The 16,325-nt window shown below is 35.9% G+C and overlaps 2 protein-coding genes across 2 annotated transcripts; one reads left to right on the top strand and one right to left on the bottom strand.

The window, feature by feature from the left end:
* Window positions 1–2,173: 2,173 nt before the first annotated feature.
* LOC105695944 (palmitoyl-protein thioesterase 1) lies at window positions 2,174–7,663 on the bottom strand. The gene is made up of 7 exons (XM_012418017.1): window positions 7,484–7,663; window positions 6,379–6,488; window positions 5,765–5,892; window positions 5,523–5,681; window positions 4,435–4,552; window positions 4,147–4,305; window positions 2,174–2,635 (listed from the first exon to the last, which is right to left on the bottom strand). Exons 1-7 carry the CDS (start codon window positions 7,593–7,595, stop codon window positions 2,453–2,455), a joined length of 969 nt encoding a protein of 322 aa, XP_012273440.1. The 5' UTR covers window positions 7,596–7,663; the 3' UTR covers window positions 2,174–2,452.
* A 1,365-nt stretch (window positions 7,664–9,028) lies between these two features.
* On the top strand, window positions 9,029–14,735 carry LOC105696002 (drebrin-like protein). The gene is made up of 5 exons (XM_012418110.2): window positions 9,029–9,258; window positions 11,284–11,452; window positions 11,532–11,764; window positions 12,964–13,141; window positions 13,771–14,735. Exons 1-5 carry the CDS (start codon window positions 9,176–9,178, stop codon window positions 14,503–14,505), a joined length of 1,398 nt encoding a protein of 465 aa, XP_012273533.1. The 5' UTR covers window positions 9,029–9,175; the 3' UTR covers window positions 14,506–14,735.
* Window positions 14,736–16,325: the final 1,590 nt, after the last annotated feature.

The following is a 16,325-nucleotide window of genomic DNA, read 5'->3' on the forward strand; positions in this document are numbered from 1 at the left end:
TCGGTGTTCGTTCCTCCTCTTCTCTTTTTTCCTCACACTTTTTTCACCTCGCCCTAGGACACTCGCTAGTCTCGCCTCTCGTGTCTCCCAGTCTTCATCTTTTTTCGGCTTTTATTGGCCTCTGTCTTCCTCCACTGATGCGATGACTCGCGTAGTCCGACATTTTCTTCCTTGCTTTTTGAAACGGTTTTCAGTTTTTATTGGCTTCTGTCCTTCTCCACTGGCGTGGCATTTTCTTTCTCATTTTTTTTAATTTTCAGTTTTTATTCACCTGTTTTCCTCTACTGATGCGATGACTCACGTAGTCTGACATTTTCTTCCTTGGTTTTTAAAACAGTTTTCAGCTTTTATTGGCTTCTGTCCCTCTCCACTGGCGTGGCATTTTCTTTCCCATTTTTTTTAGTTTTCAGTTTTTATTGACTTCTGTCTTCCTCAAATGATGCAATGACTCACGTAGTCCGACATTTTCTTCCTTGTTTTTTGAAACGGTTTTCAGTTTTTATTGGCTTTTGTCCCTCTCCACTGGCGTGGCATTTTCTTTCTCATTTTTTTTAGTTTTCAGTTTCTATTCTCCTCTGTCTTCCTCAACTCATGCGATGACTCACGTAGTCCGACATTTTCTTTCTTGTCTTTTTAAACGGTTTTCAGTTTTTATGGCCTCCGTCCTCCTTTAATAGTGCGGCATTTTCTTCCTCGTTTTTTTAAACTGTTCAGTTTTTATTGGTTTTTATCTTCCTCAACTGATGCGATGACTCGCGTAGTTCGACATTTTCATTCTCGATTTTTTAAAACGGTTTTCAATTTACATGTTTTTAAAGCAATAATTTAGTTGCAGCTAAACGTCACAGATGGCGACGTTGTTCCTAAACAGTCGTTAGAATAATGAATTCACGGGATTTCGACAGTTTTACATCGATCTCTTTATCTTTACTGAAATAACATATGGAACGCTTCAGTTCATATAATTCTCAACGTAGACTGCAAAAGACTGCAACATAAATATAAATGTCGGTAACTGGACGCGCCAACCTATGTTACCACTTGAGTATTCAAAATGACGTTACCACCAAAAAGCGTAAAGATGAATTCTAATTTATCGACCTCGATTAAATTTCTCAGCGCCTTGCATATCTGAAATTCTCATAATTTCTCGGGAAACAAAGCTTTGGAGAAATTACCGATAAGTTACCAAAAATTTATCATCAGTCCTCTCTCTGTTCCAATTTTGGAGTCACTTTCTGCCGAATCGACCATTGGCATTATTTCCTTGCACTACTTCTTGAAGAAGGTTAAGCAAAAAGTTGCCACTCGATGCTTCAATACCGACTAAGTCCGAATACCTGACTTACCGACCGTTGTCCTCATGAAATCCACTTCGCCCTCTGAATTATCGCACATCGTTATTATCATTAAAGCCACTATTCACAATCCAGCATTCATAACAAATAATCGACACCGTCATTATTAAAACGTGAAATCTGTCGAAAAACTTAATCAAAGTCGTTAAAAATGAATTATTCTATCTGATAGCGTATACGAAACAGCGCTTACCCATGTTTATATTTATATTAAGGTGAAGTGAAACTTGTCGAGAAATTTGATCGATGTCGGTAAAAGAGATTCTCCCAAATACCTACGTTATCGACGTTCGTATTCACATCGACAGCCGTAACGAATTATATTGGGTATTGTATTGTTCTTCCTTTTGTTATGTATACATAACACACTTCCGTATCATCTTAAGGTGATGTGAAAGTAACGTCAAAGAGATTTCATTTATACAACTTTTATCTGAACTGGCTGTACCGAATCGTGTCCAACTTTACAACATGAACATGAAGACTATAAGAAAAGTCCCGATACTCATGAAATTTCATTTTTCGAAACAAATGTCTGTATTTATCTCGGACAAGAACCAAAAAAAAAACATTTTCTTAGAAAAATGAAATTTCACGAACATCGCGTTCTTCCTTAGGGCCTCCATAATTAAGTGTTAAAGTTTCAGATGAATCGGTGCACCCAGTTTGGAGAAAATTGTTATAAACATTTTTCACATTGTTATATATAGAATGACCCTTTCATGTCACGTTACATTCTAAAATATCATATTAGAGGACCGGAAAGAAATCCAATATATCTGTCCGAAACTTCAAGTATATAAATAATGGATTTCTTTCCAGTCCTTCTAATATTTATTTATTTATTTATTTACATACAAAACGACAATATTATCCATGTAAATATAATCATCTTATTCAATTAAAAAAGCATTGATACTATCACTAAGGTATCGTACGGTATAAAATTACCTCTTAAAGTCAAGAAACTGTAGAGTTTCGCGGCAAATTACTAATACATGGATACATACATAAAAAATAGTATTCAAAGAGTAATCACAGTTACAGATATATCGCTAAATAGTTATCGGGAGAGAACTTCTTTCCCTATTAGTTCATGACTTCGGTTCTTCAGGGCAGAGTTTCGCACCAAGTACACACGACTTAGGGATCGGAGGTTTGAGGTACTTTCGAACAATTTTCTCGACGAACCACTCGTCGGTAAATTGCAGATGATTGGCGGGCACAGAGAGAAAGTCGATTTGATTCAAGTACATGTCCTGTAGGCCGAGACGATTCTGAAATTAAAAAATACACGTGTCGTTAACAACCCACCGAACACCAAACCTAACAGTTACGTAACTTAAAACTAACAATTAACATAACTGTTTATGTTTTGACGAACCAACGTCGCCATCTGTGACGTTTAGTTGCAATTAAATGTTTGCTCCAAAAACCCGCGTTAGACCCGAGACTAGCCAGCATTCTCTTGCAATCGTTGGTGAAAGTATTTTCCATATTTTCCCATTTAACTTGGTAATATTGCATTTCATCTACTCTTTTTGGTGGTAGTGCCATTTTGAATATTCAAGTGGTAACATAAGCTGGCGCGTCACGTTACCGACATTTATATTTATGTTGAAGTCTTTTACAGACTACGTTAAGAATTATGCGAACCGAAGCGTTCCATGTCATTTCGGTAAAGTAATAATGAAGAGATTGATGTAAAACTGTTGAAATCCTGGGAATTCATTATTATAACGACTGTTTGGGACCAACGTCGCCATCTGTGACGTTTAGTTGCAACTAAATGTTTGCTCCAAAAACCCGCGTTAGCCCCGAGACTAGCCAGCATTCTCTTGCAATCGTTGGTGAAAGTATTTTCCATATTTTCCCATTTAACTTGGTAATATTGCATTTCATCTACTCTTTTTGGTGGTCGTGCCATTTTGAATATTCAAGTGGTAACATAAGTTGGCGCGTCACGTTACCGACATTTATATTTATGTTTAAGTCTTTTACGGTCTGCGTTGAGAATTGTACGAACTGAAGGGTTCCATATGTCATTTCGGTAAAGTAATAATGAAGAGATTGATGTACAACTGTCGAAATCCCATGAATTCATGACTGTTTATATCCTAACAAACCAACATCGCCATTCAGTTCGTATAATTCTCAACGTAGAGTGTAACAGACTTCAACATAAATATAAATGTCGGTAACGTGACGCGCCAGCTTATGTTACCACTTGAGTGTTCAAAATGTCGTTACCACCAAAAAGGGGATAGATGAAATGAAATATTACCAAATTAAATGGAAAAATATGGAAAATACTTTCAACAATTGCAAGAGAATACTGGCTTGTCCCGAGGCTAACATGTGTCTTTAGAGAAAAATTTAGTTGTAGCTAAACGTCATAGATGGCGACGTTGGTCCTAAACAGTCGTTAGATTAATGAATTCCCGGGATTTCAACAGTTTTACATCAATCTCTTCATTATTACTTTACCGAAATGACATATGAAACGTTTCAGTTCGTATAATTCTCAACGCAGACTGTAAAAGACTTAAACATAAATATAAATGTCGATAATGAGACGCGACAGCTTATGTTACCACTTGAGTGTTCAAAATGTCGTTTCTATCAAAAAGGGGATAGATGAATTCCAGTTTGTCGACATCGATAAAATTTCTAAACGCTTTTCATATCACCTTAAGGCGTTTTAAGCTGCAACGCGCCTATTTTGAATTTCTCTGAAAATTTAAAACTCATTGGCAGATTTAATAAGATAATACTTCATGCGATTTACCTCCTTGAATAGTCTGGTCTGCTGCAATTGTTGCACCACAGTCGCTTGGCCAGGTTCATAGAAACCGAACCATTCCGTTGCAATAGGTTGAACCAATGTATCGTTTTCAAATTTGACCAAAACTAATTTCGTTAATGACTGCAAACGGTTTATGTAATCCTAGAAGATTGAAATTCTTTTAATCTAGAGAAAGCCTGCGACAATATATTTCATACAATTACAGCAATCCATGTCTCAACGAAAGCAAATAAAATGAAAGATTATTCGTAATAAAATATTTCAACGTACACTGTTAATTTCATACTCGTTGTTGATCTCAGCCAAAAAAAGGCTCCTCCGTGCATATTTACTTTCATCTAAAGGATCGTGCCAATATTGAGCCTGAACCAAATGATTTTGCAAGTACCTGAAAACAAAAGTAACGTTAAGGTGAAGTTAAACACGTCGGTAACGTAGGTATTTAATTTAGTTTAGATTTAGATTTAGTAAATTACAATGTAGATTTAGAAGTATAATCAATGTAATACGACACAGCTGTCAATATAAATATGCATATCGGTAACATTGGTATTCGATTTAGACTTAGATTTTTCTAGGGTTTCCACGACAACTTAAATTACAATTTAGTAAATTACAAATTTAGATCTAGATTTAGATTTAATAAATAACCATTTAGACTTAGTAAATTAGAATTTGGATTTAGTAAATTACATTTTAGATTTAGATTTGGATTTCGTAAATTACAATTTAGATTTAAAAGTATGAACGATGTAATACGCCACTCCTGTCGATATAAATATGGACATCGGTAACATTGGTATTCAACTGAGGTGTATATTCTTCAATGTTTTCCACTACACCTTCAATTGCAATTTAGTACATTACGATTTAGACTTAGATTTAAATTTAGTAAATTACAATTTAGATTTAGGAGGACGAGCAATGTTATATGACGCAGCTGTCAATATATATACGGACATTGATAACGTAGGTATTCAATTTAGATTTAGATTTAGATTTAGTAAATTATAATGTAGATTTAGAAGTATAATCAATGGCATACGACACAGCTGTCAATATAAATATTGACATCGGTAACATAGGTATTCAATTTAGATTTAGATTTTTCCTAAGGTACCACTACACTTTGAATTATAATTTAGATTTAGTAAATTGCAATTTAGATTTAAAGGTACGAACAACATAATACAGCCAAGCTGTCAATATCAATGCAGACATCGGTATCATAAATATTAACTTTAGATTTAGATTTTGTGACGGGTTCCACTACACCTTAAATTATACCTAATATCACAGTATATGACAACTTTTAACAAAATAATACCAGTAATATAATGCAAAATAAATTCTCTTACGATGTGTAAGCTCCATAATTTAGTAATCTGCGTAAATAGTCACAGAGTTTGTGCTCGAGTGAGGCACAATTCGGCCATCCGTACACTCCTTGATGTTGGCCACCCAATGAAATAAGATTATACACCGGTGGACCATCGCAACGTTGCACTAAAGCTCTCCTAAAAATGAACCATTTTTTATCTCCACTATATTCAAGTTATGACGATTAATATCTTATTACAGCAAATATAGTAATAATTACAGTAATTGAGCTCCCTGGGAGAAACCAATAGCATTGTATCCGATACTAAATTCACGTGAGCTCTTAATTTCATCGCAAACCTTTTGAACCTGATCGTTCAGATTTCCAAAGTAACTATTTTTGACGTCCTAAAAAGGAATTATAAATTAAAGCCAATATTTAAAATATTAGCCTAGACTGCTTAACAAGCCAATTCACGGATCAAAATTTTCCAACGGAATTAGACTCCAATAATAACAAAGATGGATACATGGATGTCTCGCACCTTGGAAGTGAAACTGCTTTATTATTTATGCTTCGCTTTACATCTAATAAAACATTCGAATATAAATATTGGATTATCCGTTAAATTTGTGCCGATTTTAAAATACTAATGCCACCTATTAAAAATCAGCACAAACTTTCCAGGCAACCCAATAGAAGAATATAATTAGTAATTAATATTAATACTGCCAAAAACATTTGAATATAAATAGATGAATATAATTAGTTATTAACAATAAAAAGAAATAGAATAAATATTCATTAATGAGTTTCGCTTTCATTTATACTCTCATTTTTTAACATGCAAACTTACATTACCATGACATAAAAAATTTCACTTAAGAAATTACCTCCACTTCATTATTGCCAATCATAATAGATTTGATATAGACCCCAGGTAATTCATCTTTGAGAATCGTCTCAATCTGGCCCAGACTGAAGGAAAAGCAGCAACTGTCTCCTAGAAATAATCGAGTGGATCGGAAACGTTATACGGTAACAGAAACGGTCGACATGGTTTATACGGCGCTATCCTTGTTGAAAAAGGAATCAAAAAGTCCTGTACTATTTTTTCCTATAGTCCATAATGCTCCTGTAATTATTAATTGAAGTACAACCAATAAATCGCATTCCCTAATGGAACGCATAGCGGAGAGGACGTCAGTAAGGCTGCATTGGCTATCTGCGGTGTAGCAGTGCAATTTTCCTGTAATAATTAATTGAAGCACAGCCAATCAATCACGTTCCCCAATGGAACGCGTGGCGGAGAGGACGCCGAGAAGTCTGCATTTGACTGTCTGCAGCGTAGAGCCTCACCGACGTACCATCCACTATGCATTCCATTAGAAAACGTGATTGGATGGCTGTGCTTCAATTAATAATTGCAGACAAATTATGCACTGTAGGAAAAAACAGTATAGAACTTTTTGACTCCTATTTCACCAACGATAACGCTGTATAAAGCATGTCTACCATTTACGTTACATCCTCTAGTATTAACAATTAACGCTCCATTGGCTCCGCTACGGAGACATCTGTCATAACGTTCCAAAATTTGCGCAGCGCTAAGGGTTAAATCGTACCAATTATCTACAATTTATATTACAGCAAATTAGTGTTCACTAAAAGCAGCTACACACATGACAATGAATCATGGCGATTTCTAATGTGTGCAGTTAAATTAAGTTCTACGTTTACGTGTCAACCAGGTAACGATTAATTCTATACAGATCTATTCGCACAGATTAATCGCATGGCTTATCATTATACAACTAGCATCTTTCTAAATTATTACAAGTAACGAATTCCATTGCTATTCCGATCTTTCTTGGCCCTTGTTTTTCTTGTTTATATAAATTCTCTTTAACGTAAGGTACTTAAAGTTAATGCATATATTGTCTGTAGAATGTAAACTCCAATTTGAAAAATTAAAGGTAGATTTTTCTCATCTTTTACCCATTCCATGCCATAGAATGATGGGAAGATATCCTCCTTGAGCAAACACTGACTTTTCCAGTAGACATGTTACAAAAAATACTGATATCACAACTTTTCCAAGTAAAAACATGTCTTTGCGATAAATCCTAAGCAGATCTTATACTATACGCGGCAACTTGAGCCGACGATTGAATTTAATCTAATTTAATCCAATCTAGCATGGACGTGAGAATATACGAGGTTTGTTCGTTTTGCCTACACTTTCAGGACTTTTACGAAAAGTGTACACTTTGCCGTTCGTTTTGACGGAAGTGACGCAGATGTCGCTGTTCGTTTTGCGAGGACATCTACCACGAGTGTACACTTTCTCTACACTTTCTACCCTCGATCCCGAGCGAGGGCAAGAAGGGTAGCCCGCGAATTTGGCGGCAAATTTGAAAATTGAGAAGACCAACAAACAGGAAAATACAAAATTTATGCTAACGTCTCAGCGTAATATAAACAGAAGTAATTATTAATGCATCATCTTCATGTACCGAACGATGTAGCGTTTTAGTTTTGTACATAATGTTTGAAACAATTTACAATAATTATGTGCGCTGCGTTGTATTTGAAATGTAGAATAATTTCATATTTCTAGGAATAAGATATTTTGAGGAATAGTGAAATGAATATAGGAAAATGTGAACTAATTTTTATTTTATTGTAACAAAGAACGCACTGACAATATACTGAGTTTCTTTAGAATATAAATAATAGATATACTTTTTACTGTAATTGTTTATCGTTAAAGTTCATTACACGCTATTATTATAGCAGTTATTAACGCTATTATAGGTTATTTCAAACTGTAATGATTTAAACATTTGAAATAAACAAAAGAAGGTAGATTGACTAGAAGGTACAAAATGAAAATCATAGATGTCGCCAGGATACTACAGGGTGTAGAGTTCGAAAATTCTCGGTAACATTAAATTGGAGAAGGTAACTGTGAAACATACCGTAAGTTACCGGGAACATTCAGAATTTAAGAGAACGTTAATTTTGTTATTTATACTTTAGGTTTCTTCGTTTAAATAACTTTTTTTTTTCAATCAACTTTAAAGTTCAAGCTAAAGAGTAATAATTACTATTAGAAAATATTGATTATAGGGTCGTATTTACCTCCAGCTCAAAATATTCACGTATGTATAACTTCACGGAAAATTCCATGCGATTTGTTTCAAATGAACTGATATTTCATTCTGCGACGAAGCGAATGGGAGGTTTTGATTGGCTACGGAGAACGTACAACGGAAATTCCCCTCTACGATGTTTCTCTATAGCTAATCGAAACCTCTCGTTCGCTCTGTTGAAAAATTCAAATTCTCATAATTTCTTGATAAAAAAGGCTTTGGAGAAATGACCGATAAATTACCGAGAATTTCTCTTCGTTTCTGACGTAACTTACTGGATTTAGAACTCTACGCGCCACCTGAAATTAGTACATAACCAAACCACGGGATGGCGCTGATGTCAGTATACGCTTACCTTCCTATCTATCTAATACTCTTTGGTGCACGTATTCCGTGGCCGCGGTCCTTCCGGAGGGTTCGACGGTAAAAAGTGGGCGTGGTTTGACTCCGCGATAATGGAGTGATAGATTTTGACAGTTCTAGCAAGGTGTCGAGTTGGTTCCTTCGCTCGTCCCTGTATTATGAGCTAACCAAAATGTCCGTCAACTTGACGAAAAACAAGGACTCGCTGGTTGCGGCCTGGCACAGCGTGGTAGACGATAAATCACCCACCGACTGGTACATTCTATTCGTATTATAAGCGTAATTACGGCGCATGACTCGTTGCCGAGTAATCGATGTAACCGGTATAACGGTTCTTACACATTTTAAATTAAACTTAAGCTCTAACTACTATGCAAAATCTTCGCCTTTCTCCGCCTGACATCTTTTCAATTTAAACGAACATGTAAAATCGTATCCGATTGATGGCTAAATGTCTATTTAGGTTAATGATTGCTGTTTTTTATTGTTTATGCCGATGGCCTAATTTCATTGTTGGATACTGTCTGCATTCATATCCTAAAAATAGTCTCGAGTTCAACTTCTGTGTATATAGAATTATTACTTTTTTTGTTTACTTTGTCTCGTTTCTCTTTATATCAGTTAAATTAAATTTAACCCTTAGCGAAGCGCTCGTAGAGCACAAGTTTTGATATGTTATTACGAAAGTCTCCGTAGCAGAGCTAACGAACCGCTAAGAGTTATGATAAGCTTTAACTACTATGCAAAATCTTCGCCTTTCACCGCCTGAAATCTTTGCAATTCAATTGTACATATAAAATCGTATCCGATTGATGGCTGTGTTTATTTAGGTTAATGCTTGCTGTTATTTATTGTTTATGCCGATGGCCTAATTTCATTGTTGGATACTGTCTGCATTCATATCCTAAAAATAGTCTCGAGTTCAACTTCTGTGTATATAGAATTATTACTTTTTTTGTTTACTTTGTCTCGTTTCTCTTTATATCAGTTAAATTAAATTTAACCCTTAGCGAAGCGCTCGTAGAGCACAAGTTTTGATATGTTATTACGAAAGTCTCCGTAGCAGAGCTAACGAACCGCTAAGAGTTATGATAAGCTTTAACTACTATGCAAAATCTTCGCCTTTCACCGCCTGAAATCTTTGCAATTCAATTGTACATATAAAATCGTATCCGATTGATGGCTGTGTTTATTTAGGTTAATGCTTGCTGTTATTTATTGTTTATGCCGATGGCCTAATTTCATTGTTGGATACTGTCTGCATTCATATCCTAAAAATAGTCTCGAGTTCAACTTCTGTGTATATAGAATTATTACTTTTTTTGTTTACTTTGTCTCGTTTCTCTTTATATCAGTTAAATTAAATTTAACCCTTAGGGAAGCACTCGTAGAGCACAAGTTTTGATACGTTATGATGAATGTCTCCGTAGCAGAGCTAACGAGCTTTAAGGGTTAAGTTAAGCTCTAACTACTCTGCAAAATCTTCGCCTTTCTCCACCTGAAATCGTTTCAATTCAATCGGACATGTAAAATCGTATCCGATTGAAGGCTAAAGGTCTATTTAGGTTAATGATTGCTATTATTTATTGTTTATGCCGATGGCCTAATTTCATTGTTGGATACTGTCTGCATTCATATCCTAAAAATAGCCTCGAGTTCAACTTCTGTGTATATAGAATTATTACTTTTTTTGTTTACTTTGTCTGGTTTCTCTTTATATCTTTTAAGATGAAATGAAACCCCCCTGAAATCGGTCGATTAGAATAAGATACTTTTTTTTAAGAGTATTGGATCAAACCGTCTAAAATTTTGACACATGACTCGTGAGCACTTAGGAATTTGGATTTTTCAACAAAATTTTGTAACCCAGCGTAGACCAGAACCAAAATGGCATCGAGCTCTCATACTTCGATTGATATCCAATTATAAAAGATTTAGGTTTATTTCAATTTCTTTATAATTATTATACAAATACGGCAATTGGAGTATACCATTTAGTACAGTACCCAATATAATTCGATACGACTGTCAATATAATAACAAACATCAATAACATAGGTATTTAGAAAAATCTTTTTTACCGATGTCGATCATGTTCCTCGATCTGTTTCACTTTACCTTAAATTAAATTTAAGAGAAGCTCGAACTACTATGCAGAATCTTTGCCTTTTTACACCCGAAATCTTTACATGTCAATTGTCCATGAAAAAATGTTTCAGATCGGCAGTTATATGTTTATTATTGTTACGCACTCATCAAATGTACTTTATCTCATTACAGGGCAGTATTTGGGTACGAGGGCCAAACGAATAACCTAAAAGTCGTTGGAACTGGATCAGGAGGATTAACGGAGATGATTGAGGATCTGAACAGTGGTCAGGTTATGTATGCCTTTTGTAGGGTGATCGACAGTAAGACGAGCTTACCTAAATGTCTGTTAATAAATTGGGTATGATACTTTCCTATATTTGTATCGAGCTTAGTATCGATGTGTAGTGATTAATAAAACATTCTATTTCCTAACCTAGCAAGGCGAGGGCGCGCCTATAGTGAGAAAAGGGACTTGTGCAAATCACATCAGGGACATCGAGAAATTATTGAAAGGTGCCCACATCACTATTAATGCTCGCTGCGAAGACGAAATGGAAGTGGATTTAATAATGGAGAAACTAGCACGAGCCACTGCATCGGCTTTCAAATTTAATGAACCACGTACGGAGAACAATGTACAGCCTGGATCTATCGGAACTTCTTACCGCAGGTGTGCAAAATTAATCTTTGTAGAATAATGGGGATGTTTTCAGAAAGCAACAGTGAATTGAATATCTTGATATATGTCATTCCATTGGAGATATGAACGATATGTCATTTTCCTATGTAGACATTCTTTTTTGTCCTCTCCGATAATCTTTTCACATCGTTACACCAACTTCTTTATCCTAGCAGATAAAAATCGACAAAAACATATCCTTACTACTATCAAAATGATTCAAAATGACGTTATCGCCAAAAAGGATATAGATAAATTTTAATTTATGGATCTCGATTAATTTTCTCAGCACCTTTCATATCATCTTATCACCCTTACACCCATGGGTGATGCTGGCGTGTCTTGGAGCTAACACGTGTTTTTAGAGCAAAAATTTAGTTACAGCTAAACTACACAGATGGCGCCGATGGTGCATTACAATACCAAAAATCCTGAATTCACGCGATTTCGACAGTTTTACGTTGATTTCTTTATCATTACTTTACCGAAATGAGATATGAAATACTTTGTTTCGTATAATTCTCAAAAAACAAAATTAGAAACTCATTTTGAAAACATTTTACTTGGCGAGCACCCGAAGTGTACTCATTGGACTTCTCGTCAGTATTTCAGTGCTCGCAAGTAAAATGTTTTCAAATTGTTTTTAATTTTTTTTTATTTTATCAGATTTAGTTTTAAGTTTCATTTGGTTAGATGAAAATAGAAAACTGTAGATTTTCATAGACACATGATTCTAAGTGATTATATCATTTTTGGAATAAATGTACTTGTAATATGTGGAACAAAACGTAGAATAATTTGGCAATAATATCTAATTTGAGTATTTAATAAACTGAAAATAACATATTTGGCAACAATAGTTGATTTCCATTTTTTATTAAAAAAAACGGTTTGATTTAAGTAATAAATAAATAAATAAACAAGTGCTGCACCTTTAGATACTCCGCTATTTCTTAATGTGCAAACTAACACTAACGTAAGAAGTTTCGTTTCATTAATTAGACCAGTTAGCCGAAACAAGAGGCAAGACATGTAATTTGTATCTCCGATTGAATTACATATCTGAACATTTTTTATTTACAGTTACTTGTTACAACACCCTCACATTTCTATTTATTATCAGAACATTTGTAAATTATTCGATGCAATGCATCTCTCCTATTAGTACACCGTTTAACTGTTCCCCTTAGAGTAATTCCAGAACAAGAAATAAATGCCATCGAAAGGGACAAATTCTGGCAAAAAGAGGAAGTGGAGGAGAAGCAACGATTACAGCAGGAACGCTCGCGCTGGAAACAGGAACGGCAAAAACTGGAACAAGAAATTAAACTTCGAGAACAGACTGAGAACGAGAGAAGAGAGCGGCAGGTAAATTACGCTCCTTCCCTAGTAGCATGGAATAATTTCTAAATATTTGTTTGTCACCTTTGCAAAATATCTCAAGCTACAGATTTTTTAAGACGTCTCGTAGATTTCATTCGAAGATATCTGAAATATTTGTTGAAAATCTCAATGACGTATTTAGTTTCCATAATTTATGAACATATGCAGAAATTATATATTTTTTTAAATTTATGAACATATGATAAAATTATTTCTTTATAATCTTTGCTAAATATCTCAAGGTACAGATTTTTTAAGACGTCTCGTAGATTTAATTCGAAGATATCTGAAATTTTTGTTGAAAATCTCAATGACATATTTCGTTTCCATAATTTATGAACATATAATAAAAATATTTGTTCATGATCTTTGCTACATATCTCAAGCTATAGATTTTTTAAGACGTCTCGTAGATTTCATTCGAAGATATCTGAAACATTTGTTGAAAATCTCAGATATATTTCGTTTCCATAATTTATGAACATATGCAGAAATTATATATTTTTTTTTAATTTATGAACATATACAGAAATTATATATATTTTTTTAAATTTATCAACATGTAATAAAAATATTTCTTCTAATTTCCTTCTAATTTCTGAATTTTCCCCCAGGTCTCACCGAAGAAATCGAACGTGGAGCACAAGCAATCCGAGGAGGCTGCCCAGGTGATAAAGAATCGACAGAACCAGAGCTACATGATGAACGACTCAAGCGAGGAGTCCAAACTAAGAAGTACGGAGCTGCGATCAGAGAGAACGAAGGAGACGCAAGAGTTGCTGGCCCAGCGCACCATAAATGCGAAGGCCATATTCGAGAGGAACGAAAAGCAGAATGAAAAGCAGAACGAGCCGCCCAGCCAGGTGAAATCAGTGCACCGAAACGCCGAAGTAACGAAGAAATCCCCCGAGCGAAAGGTAGAGCCATCTATCGAGAAGGAAGAGGAAGAGGCGACAGTGGAGCCGCCAGTGAGCGCCAACAAAACCACTCAGCCTCAGAGTAGTACGGTCCCTCCTCAGACCCAGGTTAACGACTCGAAGTCACAGTTAACCTGCCAAGATACGCAGCAGGTTCCTCCGGCATTAAATAGTACGACAATAAAGAGTGAGTCGAGCGAGCCAGAAGGAGGCTCTTATCTTTACTTTGACCCCAACAACGAGGGGATGACGGCTAGGGCCTTGTACGACTACCAAGCTGCGGACGACACTGAGATAACCTTCGACCCTGATGACATTATCACACATATCGATGCCATCGACGAAGGCTGGTGGCAAGGTCTCGGACCCGATGGGACCTACGGACTCTTCCCTGCTAATTACGTGGAGGTGATCGAGTACAGAAAAACGTGATCGGGGTGCTTAACCTCGGAAATCCACTCGGTAGGGCCTAGGTGACTTATCGACGCCAGTACTTCCAATAACAGTGATTGATAGAGTAGCATAAGAAGGCCCCACTTAAATGTAAAAGTAACCCTATATGTCATTGGCAATCCTGGATTTTTTTTCCTATCCCCGGATAGCTATCCTGGCGATAAAAGTATCTGCCAGATAAAGGTTTGGTTTCTTTTCACTGAACAGGATGGTTTGCCACCTGGAGGGTAGTTAAGGTGAAGTGAAACACCCTTCAAATCAGTCGATACGAATACAATACTTTTTTTTAAGGGTATTAGACCAAACAGTCCGAAACTTTGACACATCACTCCTGATCATCTAAGAATTGTCCTGACCCATTCAAAATTTGGATTTTTGGAAAAAATTTGTTAACTTAGCCCAGACCAGAATCAAAATGGCGTCGAGCTCTCATATTTCGATCAATATACAATTATCGAAGGCTCTGATATGAGAATCGAAAGGGTCAGGACAATTTTACGACAATTTAGAACACTCTTTTCTAGAAAAACACGTAAAGTGGGAGTTTTTTATGCTACTTCATGCAGTGGCTATACTCGTTAGTAACTCTGTGCTCCTCCGAGTGTACAATGGCGGACATGAATGCCTTCCCTGTATATACGGCATCGCTTATGCTGGATGGGAAGGCATCGATGTCTCCCAGTGTACAATGGCGGACATGAATGCCTCCCCTGCAGATACGGCATCGCCTGTGCAGGATGAGAGGGCATCGATGTCTCTCAGTGTACAATGGCGGACATGAATGCCCCCCCTGCAGATACGGCATCGCCTATGCAGGATGGGAGGGCATTGATGTCTCCCAGTGTACGATGGCTAACCCTCTCTACTTTGGTGCATATAATCGTTACTCGCAGTGATCGGTGACAGTCACATCGATCGAAGGAGGTAAAGGTGTGGTGTTTTATTTTTTACTTTTTTTATACCGTAGCAGTAATCAAATGATCCATCGTTAGATCATTCCTATCGATGAGGTTTCCTTTGCAGTCGTTATTTATGAGCCAGGACATGTATGGTTTAAATAAACTGACAAATAATCTAGACAACTGTGTTAATCATTTTACATTAATGAGGACGTATCAGTGTATCGATGAAAGATGTACATCCAGGTGGGAAATCTCACGATTTCCTGTTTAATTAAGATGATATGGACTATTGTACGACAATTTAGAACATTCTGGTAATCGAGAAACTCGCATTTTAGTGGGATAAAGGCAAAACAAGTGTCTTTTGCGCTGCTAGGCTAAAACAATGGTAACACGAGGTCTTGGAGTGAAAATTTAGTTGACACGGAAATCACAGATGGCGCTGGGTGTCACTCTGCGGTCAATTAGGGCCTCAAAAACTATGAATTCTGTGGAATATTTTACTTCGATTTCTTTATAATTATTGTACAAACACGACAGGTGGAGTATGTCATTTAATACAATACCCAATATAATTCGACGCAGCTGTCAATATAAAAACGAACGTCGACAACGTAGGTATTTAGAAAAATGTTGTTCTTCACCTTAAACTTCACCTTAACGTGATATGAAAGACGCTGAGAAATTCAATTAAAATTAATTTTTCCTCTTATTTATCATAACATCGTTTTGAATACTGAAGTGGAAACACAAGTTAGCACGTCATGTTTTAAAATTTATATTTACGTTGAAGTGTTTTACAGCCTACGTTGAAAATTATATGAACTGAAGCATGTCATTTTAATAAAGTAATGCTGAAGAGATCGACGTAAAACTGTCGAAATCCCATGAATTCAT

Source organism: Orussus abietinus, unplaced genomic scaffold, assembly GCF_000612105.2.
Source record: "Orussus abietinus isolate OABI.00-Male unplaced genomic scaffold, Oabi_2.0 scaffold306, whole genome shotgun sequence".
Lineage (NCBI taxonomy): Eukaryota > Metazoa > Arthropoda > Insecta > Hymenoptera > Orussidae > Orussus > Orussus abietinus.